The sequence below is a fragment of the Lepisosteus platostomus genome, chromosome 4, assembly GCF_059453375.1.
Source record: "Lepisosteus platostomus isolate fLepPlt1 chromosome 4, fLepPlt1.hap1, whole genome shotgun sequence".
Taxonomy (NCBI): domain Eukaryota; kingdom Metazoa; phylum Chordata; class Actinopteri; order Semionotiformes; family Lepisosteidae; genus Lepisosteus; species Lepisosteus platostomus.
Genome location: NC_142614.1, coordinates 50,468,861 through 50,488,677, shown reverse-complemented (window position 1 = coordinate 50,488,677; position 19,817 = coordinate 50,468,861). Strand labels below are relative to the sequence as shown.

At 37.2% G+C, this 19,817-nt stretch overlaps 2 protein-coding genes across 2 annotated transcripts in view; one reads left to right on the top strand and one right to left on the bottom strand.

The window, feature by feature from the left end:
- Positions 1-719: 719 nt before the first annotated feature.
- On the bottom strand, positions 720-10,441 carry rimoc1 (rab7a interacting mon1-ccz1 complex subunit 1). Its single transcript, XM_088629777.1, has 6 exons — positions 10,289-10,441; positions 8,236-8,345; positions 7,430-7,576; positions 6,596-6,727; positions 4,880-4,994; positions 720-3,544 (listed from the first exon to the last, which is right to left on the bottom strand). The coding sequence occupies exons 1-6, from the start codon at positions 10,380-10,382 to the stop codon at positions 3,309-3,311; spliced, it is 834 nt and encodes a 277-aa protein (XP_088485903.1). The 5' UTR covers positions 10,383-10,441; the 3' UTR covers positions 720-3,308.
- A 3,533-nt stretch (positions 10,442-13,974) lies between these two features.
- Positions 13,975-19,817, top strand: part of oxct1a (3-oxoacid CoA transferase 1a) — an 80,760-nt gene continuing 74,917 nt past the window's right edge. Inside the window, exons 1-3 of the mRNA XM_088629807.1 lie at positions 13,975-14,164; positions 18,390-18,498; positions 19,254-19,344. Coding sequence (XP_088485933.1) covers positions 14,060-14,164; positions 18,390-18,498; positions 19,254-19,344 — 305 coding nt within the window. The 5' untranslated portion in view covers positions 13,975-14,059. The remainder of the gene's footprint in view (positions 14,165-18,389; positions 18,499-19,253; positions 19,345-19,817) is intronic.

The following is a 19,817-nucleotide window of genomic DNA, read 5'->3' as shown; positions in this document are numbered from 1 at the left end:
CCCTTGATTTTTCCTTCTCCTGGGAAATGTGGTGAAGCTGCTTATTATTAACCGACATAATTCCCTGACATCGGTGCCTCCCACCTTCCAGAGAGTTATGGTGAAGGAACAAGTAACTTCATTATCCTCGTCTGTAATCTGCTTCTGTAAGCATCTCATGGCATGGCAAGACTGCCCCACCTGGATTAGGTGGTGGTGCGTATAGTTTCTTGGGGGTGATGCAAAACCTTTTGAATCATCCTTCCAGTCAAGTAAAAATACTTGACTTTTTACACGGGGTGTAAAAATAATAAAAAAAAAACACTTTTTCCAAGTGGCATGAATATGCTTGAAGTTTTGTTCCTCTTCTTCTGGTCCTGGCGATTTCTATAGCCACTTTCTCTAACCCATGATCTTACAATACACGCTAACAAACCAGCAACATGTAGACACTTTAATGGTTGCCAAAGAAAACTATTTAAAATATACACCCTTTTTCAAATAATATTTATCGATGTTGATGACGAATATGTGATGGATGTGTTTCATTAATCAGTTCAGAATGGAATTTGGGCATTAAGGAAAACTAAAATAGGCATGATAAGTAATGTCACTCTTTTTTATTTCTTCTAATTTAAATTTTAAACTAGTTTTGGCAAGATCTCCTCCATACGATGACCAGATGAGGACTTTCCTACATGAAACACTCCAGACTCTGGAAAAAAACGTCAGGGCCAAAGTATTTCTTGAATTTATATTGATAATCAAGACAAATATATACATAACGCAAAACATTTCCTGAAGTCTCTGAAACTCTGCAGTAACACAGTACAATTAAGCAAAATGGAGACTCAGGATACCAGTAGCCCCACAAACTGTACTAAGTCTACCAACCTTGCTAGAACTTACAAATACCACTAAACTATAACTGCCTGTGAGAATAACCTAACCTTATATACAGAACAAACCTGTGAAATGTTAAACTTCCTATTTCATTAACAATTAAACAACGCAGGTAGGCTACAATATTTTGAAGTGTCTGAACTGTGGCTTTGGCGGCCTCTCTGTCATTACAGCTCTCAGCAAAGCAAGCCGCCAGTTTCTCCCTCCATTCGTTTTCTAACCCACTTTATCCAATTCAGGGTCACGGCGGAAGCGAAGCCTATACAGTACCAGCAAGCAACGGGCGCAAGACAGTATACACCCTGGACGGGATGCCAGTCCATTGCAGGGTAGAGAAACATGCACAGACTCATAGAAGAGCGAATTTTCCCAGAACTCTTTTAACCTGCACAAATGTATTTGGACTGTGGGAGGAAACGAAGCACCCAGAGAAAATCCACATGAACACGGGGAACATACAAACTCCACGTAGGTAGCACCCCAGGGCCACGAGGCAACAATGCTAACCTCCGCACCACTGTGCCACCAGTTTGTTACATGCAGAATAAAAACATTTTTTGTAAAGACAAGCACTTGTAATTTATGGTAAATAGAAGTGAGGAAAATATACTACTTGTCTTAAATAAACGTTTTTGCTGAATGCACTCTATCTATAAAAAATTGTTACAGCAAATTGCCAAGTTTTTAAAATGTCAAATGTTGCAAGTCTCTAATGGATTTTGCCAGCGTGGTACACAGCAGGAGCTGTGCACAAGAAGGCTCCTCTCCCACAGGTTCGAGAGCTTGGTATTCAGCCAAGTACTAACTACTGTACACTCTAAGTCCTTAAGACAATCTAGAGGCAGAACATTCAAAGCCTTATACTATATGTGAGCAGGAAAACCTTAAAGTTAACTTTCATAAGAAGTGTAGTTTGCACAGGATGGGAATTATGTGCGTGACATGTTTTAGCAGTGGTGAGCATTGCTGCCTCTCTGTACTTGGGCCCTGGGTTCAGTGCCAGACCTGGGCTGCTGTCTATGTGGAGTTTGCATGTTTTCCCTAAGTTCATGCAGGCTTCCTCCAGGTGCTCTGATTTCCTTCTACACAGTCCAAAAATATACTGCTAGTTTAATTGGTGTCTGGGAAAATGGGAGTTGTATGCTTGATGCCGATTATTTTTAACTTGTACACAGACTGCTGAATTCTGAAAATGCTGAAGTTTAGTATCTTAGCAGATATCTCAGAAGGCATTGCGGTAGGTTAATCAATGAAGAAATGGCAGATATTAATACTTCACCATCTGAAAGGCAGAGAAGAAGATAATTCCCATGTCATGTTCCTAATATGAACGTTAACTGAAAGGACAGGGTGAAAGGTAACACAAAGAATTCTAAAGTCCACCAAAGGTTTGATTTCAGCACCATCAATAAAATACGAAGAAAATGTTCATAACCTCAGTCTTGGGACTGTGCCCTTGACACCTACCTATGTACTGTAGGATGACAGACTAAGGACAGTTTTTTAACACAGGTGTGATAGCTGCAGGCTTTAAACTTCCAAGGACAAAACTAGAATTCAGAGAGAAACTGATGAGGTTAATAAATGAACAGATCTGAGAACCTACCTTAGAAGTAGGTGCAAAGAAATAAGGTTCAGGACACAGGTAGGTCATATTTCAGTTATCACCACGGACAGTATCAACACCAGTATCAGTGAAAAGAAAGTGACATGAACCCATGAAAGCAGAACAGTTGACTGCAAAAGATGAGGCCAGTATTGGCGATCAATACTACATATATTGTAAATATAAAGGTCGAATGTGTTGCTCAGGTCGGTAGAGAGGAATAGCAGATCTTTTGTCTATTTCAAACATTTTATTGATGGCGGATTAAAATCCACAAGATCTTTCTTCAGATTACATTTTAGAAAATGTATCAGAAGAAAAAATCACATCAATTGTATTGTTCTTAGAGAAATCAAATGTAGTCATGGCAGTTTGCCATAATGTTATCCTTGCTGAAGCAAGTGAGTACATATTTACAGTAAACGCCAGGAAATGTAAGTCATCAAAAAATAAAGATTCCTAAAATGGATACATTTATATTTTAGACATAAAAAAAACAACCAAACCCAAATACATTTTAAAGGATACTAACACTTCTCCATTAAAATTTACACTATGAAAATATAAACTAGTACCCATCACTAGGCAATATACCCTTGTCAAAAAAACTTAATACTCAATAATTGAAACAAACTACCTTTAACACAGCACATACTGTGCATAGAACAATACTGTACATACTGGAAAATGGTAATAAATGTGATTTCATTAAAAAAAAGTTTAAATACAAAGAGTTGCATTTATAGCTTGCTTATTTCTGTCATGCACTCTTAGTCAACAGTCTGAAAAATAAGTGCTTAGTGGGTTCTATTTTTTTTTTTTACTGCAGGATATTCAAAATTTCCTTTGCATTTTCAGTATTCCAGCCCTGACCCTGGAGTGGCCCCTCACACACTGACAAATATTTATGCAATATTTGCATTCCAATGTCCCTGAACTGTAATGTCTCCTCCTTTCGGTCAGATGTTTCCCCACTGCAGTCTTCATATTTCACTGCCCAAAAGCACATCTCTCCGATGTACATCATGGTCAACAGGTGGGTATCTGAAAAAACACCTGGAAAAGCACAACAAATAAAAAAAAAAACATTATGGATATGTCTGGAGACCACATATTTTATATTTTGGTTTGCCACACCAAAGCTTTAAATAACCTTTCATCCACAGCAGCTTGTCACCAATACATGATTCCAAATAGTGTAAATATCTTGATTACTCAAGGGTTCACCCTCTGAGTCAATATTTTGCAGAGGAGTATTCTGCATAAATTAAAGCTTTGAGTCTGGGCATGTCTGTTTCAGCCTAGCAAATCTGAATTGTTTTGAGTCTTCCTCGCAGATTTGCTCAAGCTCTGTCAGGATGGATGGGGAACATTGGTGAACCTCAACCTTCAAGCCCTTCCACAAATTCACAGTGAGATACAAGTCTGCGCTTTGGCTCAGTCACTCAAGGGCATTCACCTTCTTGATCTGAAGCCACTCCAGTGTCAGTTCAACTGCAAGCTTGGGGTCACTGTCCTGTGTACTCCAAATTTTCCACCCAGTCTAAAGTCTTTTGCTGACTGAAGCCAGTCCCCCTCAATTTCTTGACTAAATTCATTGTTCTCTCCAGCCTGACAACTACCCATTCAGGCTAAAGAGTTCACAGATAATTTTTTTCTATATGGTCTCAGGGTCTGCCATGTGCTATTACGTGTTTTTATTTCTTAGGAGTGGTTTTCGTTCCTCTCTGATAGAGGCTAAATCTGCGTAGTGCTGATTGTGGATCTGCACTGGACAGGTTCTCCCATCTCAGCCATAGAACTCCGTCGTTCTGTCAGGGTGGTCACTGGGTTCTTGGTCGCTTCTCTGACTAAGGTACTTTCTGCCCAGTTGCTCAGTTTGGGAAGATGGCCTGTTCTAATAAGAATCTGGGTGGGTCCATATTCTGGGAACACACTATATGCGTTTTCTTCTTCCCAGATCTATGCCTCCTCACAAATCTATGCCAGAGATGTACAGACAGCTATTTGTCTTCATGGTACAGTTTCTACTCTGGCATTCACTGTTAATGGTGGGACGCTGCATAGACAAATGTATTTCTTCTGAAATCAAGTCAACCAACTGAACAGACCACAGGTGGACTCAGTTAATATTTTAGAGTGATCTCACGGAAATTAGAAGCACCTGGGCTCAATTTAGAGTGTAACAGCAAAGTGGGTGAACGCTTATCAAATCAAGATATTTCAGGGTTTTCTTTTGAATTACATGTAGAACATTTCCAGGTCACTCATTATTCTTTGACATTATACAGTAATCTGTGGACATCAGTGGGGAGTGAAGGCACTTGTTGAAAGAACTTGTGTATTTCCTAACTTTGAATATACAGATGTAGCACAGAAACATGCAGGTACCTTCACTTAGTAAGTTTGCTGTTGATGAATCATGAAACACAACTCCATCATTTAATTTCACGCAGTTTCTCACTTGTAACATCCGCATTAGGTAACGGACACCTTCTTGAAGACACTAAACAAAATAAACATGAAACAGCTTTAACAATGCAGTTCTAAGATGCTAAATACAATCCATACTTACTATTTAAAAAACAATGTAAAAATTAGAAAAATGTAACATGTTCTGCACATATGAAAATAATTGTAGAGAAGGAGTTGCTCCAATATTTTGACTGTGATCATGACTGCCCTTCCTGTTCTGAGAGGCTAACAAAATTGTCTTTAAACGTTTTTATTTTACAATAAAATCCACAATAAGTCCTTTCATGTACTTACAGTAGGTACCCAAAAAACATGTTTCTAGCACATGTACAGGTAGTGGACAAAAAATGGGACACCAAGTATACTGAAAGGAACAATTGCCCCACAGGTACGGCTCACACATTAATTAAGCAAACAATGTTTGCATAAGCACTTACGACAGGATTGTGATATCTGTGCATTTATTCAAAATGCAAAGCAAAACAAGTGTGCAACTGCAGACCAATTGACTGCAACCTGAAGTGCAAGTGAAATCAAGCCGCAGTGAAAACACCTCTCGCCACACTTGACAATGCACATTTTCAAGGCAAGTGGTGCAGGGAGCACAGGCAATGGTCAACGAATCAATGCCCCCATTCATAGAACATGTGTGGTCGCCTAGTGGTTTGAGGAGCATGACATTGATGATATCCATGTGTCATGACCTTGTCAGTTACAACTGAGCGTTTATGGGACATTCGGGAATGATGCCTGAGGCAACCTTTTCTGCCCCTACCAGTCTCGTGCAAAATTCCAGTCTATGGTAGACTCTAAGCAACAGCACAAACAGGCCTTACTGGCTGCCCCTGTTGGCCCAACACTCTATTAATAACTTCACACTGGTGTTTCCAATTTTTGTTCACTAACTGTAGTAGAAAGAAAAACTCTAAGAAACCAAATATTAGCATAGCATTGCCTTAATGTGGAAACAAGCAAGAATCAGGCCGTATAACATTCATTGCAGCTTGGAAGGTCCAGTTATTGATCAAACCATTCCAATTAAAATGATTTAAAGAATTATTAAATAACATAACACCAATTGCTTAATCATAAAACATCTCCTCATAATTAGAAGTATTTTTAACCGTTTTTAAATTAGTTAAAGACAATCAAGCCAAAATGTAAACTACATCCTTCATTGCGAGTTAAAATGGAAGACTTACAGTCATCGTGTTGACTGGCATAGAGATTGCTTAATTTTTCTTTGCATATGTTTCATTGTAGCAGCTTAATCAATAACTTGAGGTTTCAGGTTTAAATAAAGATAAGGCAAGTTGTTCTGCTTCAGCTGTAAATCATGCATTGTTTGGGAATTTAGCTAGGCATAATGAAACAACTGACGTAGTTCAATTAGGCACCTGCGTCAGCACGCATAGGCAGCCAAGGAACACGTAAAGGGTCCACAGCCGAAATGTTATGTTTCTTTTCTTCTCTTTTCAGTATGGAATAAACCTTTACTTGTTCCTCATAATGAAACCACATTCATAATGAAACCCCAATAAAGATCATTTTATTACTTAAGATACCAATACTGTTCTCAAGTATTTTATGATCACTACTAATGCCAACTTACTAAAAGTAAGTCATAGTTACCTTTAGAAATGTTGTTTTGTTTTTTTTTATCCATTGCTTCCGTTGGTGTAGGGTGTGACAGTACATATACAGAAGTGCTCCCCTTCTCCAGTAAAGGCATTCTAGCAACTCTAAACCAAGGACTGACTGAACCTGTGCAGAAAAGGAAAGGCTACACATTTAAAAAATAATCTTTAAGAAAAGGTTAATATTCTCTAATTGTGTTCAACATTTAGAGAACTTAAGAATTTCTATTTGGTAGGGGAGGATGTACTTGGTAGGCTGGAGATTGCCGGATTAAAAACAGAAGCTTTTCAAGATTAGCACTCCAGCAGACGTGTAAAGGCTCAAGTCAGCTGTGGAACTCTCAGGCTTACATGCCTGCAGTGTTATCAATGAGCATCATACTGACTTTCCTAAGCATTTAAGAGCTCTAGTGTTACCAATGTGTTTACACTAGCGATAAACTCTGAAATAATCCAACAAAAGGACATATTCCAGTATAGCCCATAGTCCAAATGCTATCAAACAAATTTCAGAACATATCCTTATATATAAGATATGAGTTAAAACAATTTAAGGTCAGGTTGTTTACGAATAAGTTGTAAATTCAGTAGTTTCTGTTCTCACCGCCTGACCAAAAAACTGATGTATGCATCAAATATAAATATCCCTTCAGTTTTGCAGAGATAAACATCCATGAAGTGTTCATAAAGTACAAAATAAAACAAACAGTAAGCAGGAAGAGACACATTCAATTTACAAATGCCCTTGTTAAACACAGATTACACCTACAAGAAATGCGGTGCAAGTTTCAAATGTTGTAAAATAAAGAGGTGTCTAATTCTAACATACATCTTGTCCAGGTGCAAATCTTGCTGCAAACACTTCAGGTTCAGTGAGGTCTTGCAAAAGCTGCTGAATTTTATAAGGTGAACAGTCTTCAGGAAATTCTTGATCCACAAGTTTATTTTCTTCATAGAAAGTGATATCTAATATGACCTGTAAAGATAAAGGAAACCAACAGTAATTGAAGCATCAGTTTGTAAAACAAAACATCTCACGAATCCAGTACTCACCTATATGATTTTGCAACTGAAAATGTCTTCTAAGAACTACTGAAACAAGTGTGTGAGTTCTTTTGATATTGTAAGATGTACATGTCAAGTGGCTTTATACTTGTATTTACTTCCCACTGCAAATAGACAATCATTCTTACATTCATTTGCATGCTGCTTTAAACAAGCTCCATTGCTTTTCATAAAAGCACAGGAGGCTAATCATATCCTAATGATCCTTGTCCTAATGAGGTTACTGATTTTTTTAACCACAGGGACAATTTTATAGCCTCTTCGGTACATACAGTATACAAGAATCCACTGAAATAGGAAAAAATCAGGCCTCAATAATGGACAGGACCTTAAAAACTCACGTCACATATTGTTCCGCAACTGACCTTAAAGGCAGTTAAAATGTCACTGTACTCTTTGGAACCACTCAAATGTAAACTAATGCTTGACCATATTAGTATTTTCAAGTGAAGTGTTAGTTTATTCACTGACTTTGACAATATATGCAAAATAGTTTGGAGCATGCTTTCAATTAAGTCCGTTGGACATTCCAGCCTTTTCTGAGCATTTTCATTTGATTAACTGCAATACCTGTGTGTAATCCTGAAGCAGTTTTGGGAGACTGTTACTTTCTCCCCCTTGTCTGTAATAGTTTTTCAACTTGTCTAGTATGGCAGATGCATTCTGTAAATAGTCATCATCTAGGAAAAAATACAGTATATTATTACTTGTTCACGGGAGCATACCTTGTATAAATAAAAGACTATTACGTTCCACTAGTATTACCATTAAAGAACTAAAAACTTAAAAAATGATTACCACATTGAAGTTTACAGTTTCACAGCCCTCTGCATTGACCACATTTTAGTTAAAATAATTACATTTAAAAATCATATAGTAATTGGTCATATTTTACAAGTACCTGAAATCTATTTAAATAAAACTTGTATGGCATCTTTCTAAAATATTTGTATCAAATATGGTTTTTAAAAACGTTTGTTGTATGAAATGTTTAAAGGTTGTGAACAAAACAAGCATGTCAATGAAACTATAACCATGAAAACTGAAACCATGAGGAAGGGACACAATACAGAAAATGTAATGTTATCTGTTATCTTGACACCTGTGTTCAGATTCACAAATACCTAGAGAAACGATACAGAAGGTTTTAGGATAACAGTGATTCCATATAATCCTTTTAACTATTACTAGTATTGTCATACATGCTGAGCAGTTTAGTATGACCATTTAAATGAGATTTCATGAAAATTCCCATGACTATTTCTTGATTTAACTTCAAAACAGGTATACGTTTAAAATCTAGGATATCTATCATTTCTTCACAATGGGAATTCAGTTAATATAATGAATAATTTACAGTCCAAAACAATTGTTCACTACACTGGGATAGGAGGTGAGGTACATTGCATGCAGGTAGGAAAACCATAAAATACCAAAAATAACATGGGAAAACCCAAGTTCCAAGAGGCTTGAAGAAAAACAAAATAGCTGCTTATGTGGACATCATTTTAATCTTCCAGGTTATATGGAAAAGTAATAAACATGGCAAAGAAAATGATTGGATGTATGTTTCAAAGGGTGCAATTAAAATTAAGGGATGGTATAATGCAATTGCAATTTGGTTACCACATCGCACCAAACATACTGTTGCTCTAGAATCAGTCTATGGAAGAGCCACCAGATACACTCTGGGCATCAAAGACATTTCTCACATTCACAGGCTAAGAAAATAATGTTATATACTTTTAAACAGAGAAGACCACGAGAGAAACTGACTCATTCCTCTGTATTCCTCAGAGGGAAGGACTACATTACAATTTGTGCATTAAAGGGACAAATATCCATTGCGTGTCATTAAGAGGAAATAGTTTTTGTATTTGTAATAAAATTCCATTTAATCTGTTAAGAAATACAAGTGCTTCTCCCAAGAAGAAACTGTAGAGCATCACAGTAACCGGATAAACGTGCACAGGACAAACGTTATTTCTGCAGTACATGCAGGGTCTTTTGACAATACAAATTAATTTGAAGACACTAAGGAATCTTAGCAACTACGTTTCTCTATTAAAACCCTTGTTTTAAATCCGGACAAGGTTGTCAAATTTCAAAATTCCACCTCGTTCTTTACCGACATACGCCATAGTAATAAGTAACTTTTTCACGCCGAGAGAAAATCAATTTATTCCAAATATTATCACCCACGGCCTTTCCTCGATGAAATACCAAGGTGAAAGTTGCAACCAAATAACACGATAAACGAAACAAAAACGGTGACTGATATTGCAGCTGAAAAGAAAATAATTGCAGGGTTGTTCAGCTGCTGACATAGTTCAAAGAAAACGTCAAGATCAGAATATTTAACTTTTGCGCCAAACGGAAAAACTATCCGAATATATTTGTCGCGTAATAAACGTCCATGAGGGAAATCCTAACTTCAGTCGACAAAGCCAAATCGAAGACCTTCACACATGTCGCATTTTACAGATGATGGTTATAATCCTACGCAACATGCTACGATTTATTTTTTAAAAATAAAGTCCATAATAAAAGCTGAATATCGGCTTGTAAACGACACATCACATCCACACATGACGTACTTTATCATTTATCAAGTGTACATTACCCTGTTTTTCCAGTCTAAGACTGGAGCACTTGCTGTCCAGCTCAAAAATTCTCCTTTCCAGCTCCAGCCCAGGCCTCCTGCAGCCGTCAGCCATGATGGAAACCAAGTCACGTGAACCAACGGTTGAACACGTGGAACGAATTGGTGTCACGTGACCTTCCGCCGTCCACGCCAGGGTCTGACGTCATTGTAGGAAAAAAAGCAACCTGCCTACTGGAGGCCGAGGTACTATATACGTGTACAAAATGAGACAATTTTCATTTTCTTTTTTATTTAAGCATTTATAACAACAACGAATACAATACAAACAAGAGTACATGTAACATTTCAAGACAAAAGATTCTGCAGGGGTACATATTACAAAAATTTAAAAGTTATGAAAAAAGTTTAAACAAATTATATAAAGTCCGCATCGCTTTCATATTTTTACAATTTGAAATAGTCTTCAGATACTCCTTTACATCCATTATAAAATGTTCATACACTTTTCATTTTCTGGGTTTCTGTTTTTCCTGTTATACTCAGAACACACTATTGTAGGGATATTTCCTCTTTATTGCTTGACATATCTGTGTTCTTTCTGGTGCTTTTAAAAAGATTTGCAGTAAAAAAATATCGCTTTTTTTAACGAATTGCCCAAAAGCACTTAAAATCTGTAAAGATGTATTTAAATGATGAACAATTTTAATATAGTCATAAAAATACCTTTAAAGTTATTTTAACATCAAGAGACACATGGGGTGCAAAGAATAATGAACATGTAATGTATTGTTAAAACTGAAATTACGTTTTGTTAAGAATTTTTAATAAGGGCAAGGATCAGAAACTACAACAGGAGATATATATATATTCAGTTTTCTGAAATCCACCAGCAATGATGCTCCACTTCCAAGACATTTTGAGCCATCTGCCAGCACCCATAACACCCCGCAACTCACAACTGGCAACCTACTGAAACTAAGCAGATAAGAGCCTGCTTAGTACCTGGGTGGGAGACCTCCTGGGAAAAACTAAGGTTGCTGCTGGAAGAGGTGATAGTGGGGCCAGCAGGGGATGCTCACTCTGTGGTCCATGTGGATCCTAATGCCCCAGTATAGTGATGGGGACACTATGTTGTATACAGGTGCTGTCTTGTGGGTGAGATGTAAGACTTAGGTCCTGACTCTCTGTGGTCATTAAAAATCCCAGGGCAGATTTTTAAAAGAATAGGGGTCCTGGCCAAATTTCCCATTGGCCCTTACCAATCATGGCCTCCTAATAATCCCCATCTATGAATTGGCTACATTGCTCTCCTCCCCACTGATAGCTGATGTGTGGTGAGTGTTCTGGTGCACTATGGCTGCCGTCGCATCATCCAGGTGGATGCTGCACATTGGTGGTTTACATTACCTGTAAAGCCAGAAAAGCGCTATATAAGTGTAAGCAATTATTATTATTATATGTGATCACTTGCTCAGGCAATCTCAAACCAATAGCCAATAAATAAAGACAATTGTTTTTATATCCCTTTAATGATTTGAATTCAAGTAAACTAAAACTAAAAATAAAAGTGTTTTATTTTTTCGTTTTTTTTTTTTCAATAGAGGTTCAGTTATGGATGTGGGAACTTATCCGCCGTGAAATAAATTAAAAATAAATTAAACATTTGTGTCTTGGGGATCATTTTTGGGTAACTCTACATCTCCATTATACGTGGAACAGACTTTCACCAAAACTGGTGAAAGGTTTTTGGAGTAAAGGTTGAACACGATGTATTTCGATGGTGTACTGAATAAATTTTTTACTTAACCTTAAAATCCAAACGCTGTGTCAATACTCTGGCAAGAGCTCTGGAATGAAGTTAAACACGGACTGTTGTATAAACAGTAGAGCTGGGACACTCTGTGGGTTCATGACAGAGTACCTGTCTCTTGCTTTTGTTTGTTTCACAATAAGAATACATACAGTAGCTTTCAACTGCTATTTTTTGAAGTAGAACAGGTTATTTGTTTTGTATGCATATAATTATCATCGACATAAATACGTTATTATTTTTCATTAAATAAAAATCCACGCATCAGTATAATTGTTAATTTATGGTGTTTCAGGACAGGTACTGTACCATAACCCTTTACCCTTGTGAGGAGTCAAGCACTGTTCCAGTTGCCTGCTGGAGTATCGGGGCAGCGATGAAGCGCGGTTTCCTCTGTCTGAGCCCGTTGGCGCCTCAGCTGTGAGCGAAACCAGGCAGCGACAGGGCTGTCCTGGTCACGCTAGCACTTCTGAGACATTAAAATACGTCTCTTATATTGTACCACAGGTGTCCAGTCCTGATGCTAGTTGGGTCCATAGATTTTCGTTTTGATTTGGCTCCGTAACCACCTAATTCAGCACATAGATTAGTTTAAATGGGTACTGTTACTTAAAAAACCTAGAATACATGCAGACACATTGTGCTCCGATGATTGAGCTCCACATTAAATCCTCTACTGTACGCATGTTCAAAACTTTTAAAACACCCTAAATCAAAGGACCTGTTAGGTGCATTAAGTCCCTCTGTTTCTGACAACCTTACAGTGCTGCATTCAAACATTAGATTTCAACCTGCTTTCACACCTACTACGTTTTTCATCAAAAAGGAGAAGTTAGTCTCAAAATTATAAAATAGCTGAGCAAAATGAAGACTAAAGAGGCCGTAATTAGTCTGGGAATATATATGACGTGTGCAGCAATATTACCCCCCGGGCACCCGGGCAGTTCACCCGCGCTCAGGGCTGTCCGGGGTCAGGTACTCAAACATTGAAGAAATATTGTGTAAAAAACACAATCTATTCTATTTCAGTAAAACCATTATTTCACGACTTCCTTTATTGCCTGCCTTGTCTTTCATTTGAGATTGGTACAGTACATTCTCTCTCACACACTGTGTGAACAAGATTGGCGATTGTAGTTTCCAGAACGTTCCTGGAAGACTGTCACTATTAGAAAGTACAAGGGCGTATTTTTTCTTCTTTAGATCTGCAGTTTTTCATGTTTTTTTAATTTAAAAAAATCTTTCGATCAGACGAGGATATCTCGCATATGCTGAATGGAGAACAAGTCAGCCTATAGGTAAAACCTAGGTGCGCAGAAATGATGTTTGTACGTATACTTGATGTAATAAAAAGACACTCGCTGTGATTCAGATACAGCTGTCTATTCCCATGACTAGCACATGATAAAATATGATACGTCTCTGAGCTCCATTCAACATTATGTCGGATATGTTCACTTAATGCTTGCAAAAGCGGGGATCAGAAAAACAATTAAATAGTTCAGATTAGCACTTATAAAATTACTATAATTTGGAACCACAACTGAGACAACAGCGTCCAATCGTCATTATTATTATGTACAGTTCAGGACAGTTGTGACTGTAAGAGGAACAAAGACTCCTAATGTTGATTTTCAAGACGACCTTCAAATATTCAGACACCTGAAAAATGCAAAATACATACAGGTAGCAAGCATACAACTAACTGCTTCTTTAGTCCGTTGTTAATTATTATACATCAATTTAAATATCTTAAAAAAGAGTGAAAAAAAATCATTTTTCTCGATTGTTACTCGCTTCTGGGTGCGAGCGTGCAGGCAGTGAAACGGTTAAATTATAATGAGCTTGACGAGCCCCCATCACTCCCTCCTTCGGCCGGCCTTTTCTGTTTTATGTCATCTGCTACTGAGAGCTGATCACGATTCACGCACCAGCTCAACACATCAATAGCAAAATTGAAAATCGGCACACTTGCAAAGATGGCGGCTTTCAAAGCGTTATTTAGAGCGGAAAAAGTATTCTACAAAAATTTGTTAGCAGTCTCCAATACTAACCTTAGGGCAGCCACGAATGCACTGAGCAAGGTCTGTACTGGAATTAAATATCTGCATTTATGCTGTTTTTATTTATTGCTGCTACGACATATCAGAGCTGTTGAGTACATCCTTTTTTATCAGACGTATAATTGTTCATGTTTTATTTCCTTGCTAGAAAGCGTCACTAGCATATTGCATGTGATTTTCATGTCTGTTTTATTCTGGGGCATTGTGTGATGGACTTGTCTGCTTTTGAAGTTAGCTGTCACTTTGCTAGTGTCCGCCGGTCCGTGTCTTTGTTCTCTGAGACCGCCGATGACTGTCGTTTCATTTATGATAGATTTAACTTGTGATTAAAAGAAATCCCATTGCCCTATCTATAAATGCAGGTGTATGCTCTGTTCTTGGATGTTGTAAGCAGAGAAAGTGGTAACCATGATACTGAAGACTTAGTGTCAGGTAAACAATGGCTCATGAGCGACCTTGGAAGAAAGGTGGCAAGGATTCTGTCATTATTATTATTATTATTATTATTATTATTATTATTATTATTATTATTATTATTAAACAAGTTAATCAGGAAATGACAATAGAAAAAACCATAATAATATAATAAGGTAACAACAAGGATGAATAAGTTTTATTTGCAAACTTATTTATTGCATTATACTATTATGTATTGTACAATGTTCTCTTCCAGTCTGGAAGTATTTCACTTTGCAGACTAAAGAGCTGAAGTGCAGGGTTGTGCAAGAAATCTGTTCTGTATACTTTAACTGCCTCTGTATTTAAGTGTAAAGGATAGAGCATGTGCACATCTTTGCATTATATTTAGTGGCTAATTTAAAGCTAAATGAGACTAAAATATTATCCAGATCTTTATTCTGTTAGATAATTCCCATTTACCTGCATATGAGCAAGGCAAGATTGTGTAATTTTGTGAAAGTTGTTAGTTTCTTTGCAGAGTATCACAACGCTGCCTGTGGGCAGGGCCTGAGTTTAACCTTGTGCAGAGCCAGTTGGTTGATGTGGCAAGTCACTGGTATTCCTACAAGTGTGACATTGTGGCACGGCTCCAGGTTTAGAATGGGGATTGACAGATCTCCAGCTACTTTTGTCCTGTCTGATATGCCTTGATTGCATATAATAATAATAAAAAATTAATTTCTTATGCTTATATGGCGCTTTTCTAGACACTCCACTCAAAGTGCTTTACAGTAAATGAGGACTCCCCTTCACCACCACCAATGTGCAGCATTCACCTGGATGATGTTACATGGTCATCTTGTTTGGGTGAAATCCATTTTTTGGCAGGGAAGAAACTCAGTCTGCCATTTTCAGCAGTCTGATCCCCATTCCACATGCAGTTTCTGGGTGAATGATTTTGACCTAGAAATAAGCCATGGTGTTAGCAATGATAGTGGACACTTTATTTTACAATAAAAGGTTGAAATCAGTCAATTTTCATCATGTCTTTGTCCATACATTGTGCTTTTTGAACAAAGGTGTGGTTGTACTTCTGACCCCAGAGAGGAACAGTTGAAAATACAGTATACTGTACAACAAGTGCATTGCTTTCTTTTTTATTGCTCAGATTTGTGAATCATAAAAGCTGCAATGATGACCTGTGATGCCAGAGGGAATTAAAAAAATCAACATAATCTTATTTCTTTAATAACATTTCTTCTCAAGGGGTCAGCGGTATCTTCTGTCCAAAAGCCAATGTTGAAAAGGAGTGAGAAGTGAGGATTCAGTTTTTGTTTTAAGTTTTAGAAAAAGGATAGCACTGCAAGTGGGGTATTGTACTGTACTTCAATATCTGTTGAGACGTGCTGCAGTCTGATAGTTTTCAGATCTGGATTGAAAATCTGCGAACTATGAACCTGTTCATAGTTCATATTAACATCTTTAGTAATATTGGTAATTTTAGTGGGGATAAATGCATTGTAAATTAAAGATAAAACTTGATTTAAATCCATGCTGACTAATTTACTATCACAACTTGGACAAATTGTTTAATTATATTTTGGTCAACATAGAATTTTCTGTCATATAAATTATTTTCAGTGTATTTCTAGCAGTGTATATAAATCTGGTGATATAGGGACTGTCAATGTTAAGGTTTTTCTAAAACAACATTTTAGTCAAGTTTCCCTTTCAAATTCTGATTCAGGTTGTCACCTGCACACAAACACCACGTGTCCAGAGCAAAGTGAAAGCAATTGTTCAGGTACTGGCAGGATCTGGGTGTTCAGACGCTGGAGCGATCTGGATTGGAGAAACCCACGCTACGGAAAAGAATTTGGAAGGACTTTTTAACAGACAGATATTTTCCAGAAGGCTTCATTCACATTAGTGCAGAAGATATTATTAGCTGCAGTGGATGAAGTTTAATGGCTGCTTTTCCATGAGCATGAGGAATGTGATCCTGGCAGGTTTCCCAGCCTCTTACAAGCAAGGCCTTCTTTCAGTGAAACACAGGTTCCTTTAGCCGTATAGAGTTAACATGATCCTGTCTGTTTAATTAGAGTGTGGCAAACTTTTCTTCCCTCTTACAGCCATTATTGCATTATTATGATGTTGGAGTGAATGTATGGGGGATCAGAATAACTACATTCTGTTTATATATAGTGTTCAGTTTTGCTTTTTCGAAATTGGCAAAGGTCTGCACGTCTTTGCATGAGCTTTTCAAGGCTTCACTTTAATGTCTTCAAAACAATGTTGGAGGATAAACGAGTATCATAACATTGATAAACTGATCAAACGGTGTGTAGAATGAAGAAACATTATTTGACTTATAGAGGACATTAGCACCTACCCAGATATGAAATTGACACTAGATTGTAAATCCGTGTTTTTATGTGCTTTCCATGCACATCTATGCTCATGGTATAAAGATCACTATCAATATTATACTACAATGCATTTTACTGATATGGAGTACTGTGCGCAGAGCTAATTTACACCCCCTACAACAACATTTACAGTAACATCAATCCCTCAATAATAAGAAAATCAAACTGCAAAATTCACTATTTAACAAGTTATAGGCCAAATCATGACATAGAATTCACTACATTTAAAATAAAATAGTCTGAAACTGAATGAAAACAATATTTACCCTCCTGAATTTTATTAACCTTACTATAATACAAAGTGCAATAAGAATGAAAACAGTTAAACCTGCACGTCTACAATTACGAAGTGAAAAAAAAAATGCTATTGTATGCATTGTGTGGTGTATTGTCATTATTACCAATATGTTTTTGTATATGTCATATGTCATCTTTATCCTCTATTATCTCTTCTTCAGCAATAGACCAGTTCAGGAGATGTGCTTTTTAGCTAATCAAAAACTGTGTCATCAGGTCTTGCCACACCTTGGGGTTGCTTTTTGAGGAATGAGATGCCCCAGATCAAATCAGTGTCTGAAATGTAGGGTACAGTCTTTTCCCTGAGCATTTGCCTAGCTACCTGATCACCTAAGACACCTAAGATTAAAGTATTTTGAGGAAGGAAATGTAGGCCTGGGTTATTGCAAAGTACGATATTCCATAGCTGGGCCACACAGGAGAGCAGTGGTTAGCATTGCTGCTTCACAATGCTGGGGCCCTTGGTTCAACCCTGGACCTGGAGTACTGTCTGTGTGGAGTTTGCATGTTCTCCTGTGGTTACGTGGGTTTTCCTCTAGGTGCCCTGGTTTCCTCCCACAATCCAAAGACATACTGGTAGGTTAATTGCTTCTGGGAAAGTTGACCCTAGGTATGAGTACGTATGGTATGTCTGTTTCTGCCCTGCAATGGACTGGCATCCCTGTTAGAGGTGTACCCAGCCTTTGACCCATTGCTTGCTGGGATAGTCTGTGGCTCCTCTGTGACCTTCAGTTGGAAGAAGTGATTAGAAAATACATATCTTATTGCTCATATAAATCTTTAAACATTTCTAATGCATTTTTATTTTTCTTACATAGCTCAATACTTAGCTTTACTGTAGCACTGTGCTCTATAAGATGTTCAACAGTGTCAGCCATTCAGACATTCTCTCCTTATTGTATTCAGTGATAAAACAATGGGCTCCACATGTAGCTGAATGCAGATGAAAGCATGTGTTTAATACGGTCTGGTTATACTTGTGCCATTTTCTCTGTCTGGCTCTGTGATGTCAGGCTTAACCTGTGACTTATTTGATGATTTGCTACTCTGAGCTCAGCCGGTCCCTTTATTGGGGAGAAGCTGTTCAAATAGTAAATATTCTTTTTTTTTTATTATTCCAGAGCTGTGGCTGCTATTTTTCAACATCCAGCAGTAGGAAAGCAAAATTCTATGAAGATGCAACAGAAGCAATTAAAGATATTCCAAATGGGGCCACAGTGCTTGTTGGAGGTGAGAAACAATAAGACTTTTCTAAATAAGGGTATATTTTTTTACCTTAAATCTTTGTACTTTTTATTGTATTTGTGTGTATTTGTATTGTTTTTTTAACCAAATCATTATATTAGGATGATTGACATCTTTGAGAGTATACCTTTGATCCTACCTAATTCAATATTTTTTCAGTTATTAATATTAGTGAAACATTCACTGCTGAATCAATTTCATGGCTAGAAGCTGTGCAAAGCTACTTTTTAATTAATTGAACCAGTAGTCTACATTTAAAGACTAATGGCTTAGCTGGTTTTGATATTTGCTTACAGCAGCTCTTTCAGCTTTGCTCCTGGGTGACTGGAAAAAGTCCAATTATGACCCTCTATAACTCACTTCCAGGTTATTTTTCTTTGCAAAACAAAGCACAGATTTGGACAGCCATATTTGGCTAACAAATTGATTTGATCGTTTGATCTTGACAAAATAGAACATTTGTACTAATTTCTTCAGTATTTTATATACATTTTAATATATATATTATTTTATAAGCAACACTGCTTGAGTAAAAGGTTAAAATATTTCTGTAATGTGTGTAATGATCCAGATATGTTTCGCTCTTTGTGTTAGTGGAGTAAGATTCTCTATCGTTTATTGGAGTTCAGTTTTGCAAAATATGACTGACTGAGATCTTGAGTTGTGCACCAGATAGATGATTTTTTTTTTAACATAATCTCCCATTTCCCCCTCATTATTTGTTTAATTCTAATTTTCAGGATTTGGTTTGTGTGGCATCCCAGAGAGCTTAATAAAAGGTTTACTGAAGACTGGAGTAAAAGGCCTGACAGCTGTCAGTAACAATGCTGGGTAAGGACCAGAGAGATCATTATTGGCTGTCAGCAAAAAAGAGTAAAATGTTTCAGTTCATTATATCCCTTGATGTGACATTTGCTTATCTTTTGTGTTTAAATGCCAAAGTGTTGGAGGGAGGAATGAAGAGCAATGTTCTAAGACATGACCTTTATGTGGGCTATATAACTCCATCTGAGGAAAGAGGTGATATGCTTGTAAAATAACTGTAGCAAACAATAAAAATGTTTGAAGACATGCATACGTATTATAAATAGTAATCTATGAAAGTTAAATTTCCCTGGTATTCTGTCTTCTGCATTAGCTTCTTACAGAGCCCAGAACGCGCTATAGGAATGCTTAAATGCAGCACTGTGAATCATCCTTGGGTTTTTACATTGGAAAACAAAATTGCCATAAAGACTAATGATTGGACTGTAGGAAGATATACTGTACATGGAAGGGATCTGGGTGTTAATGTAGTTTCTTCT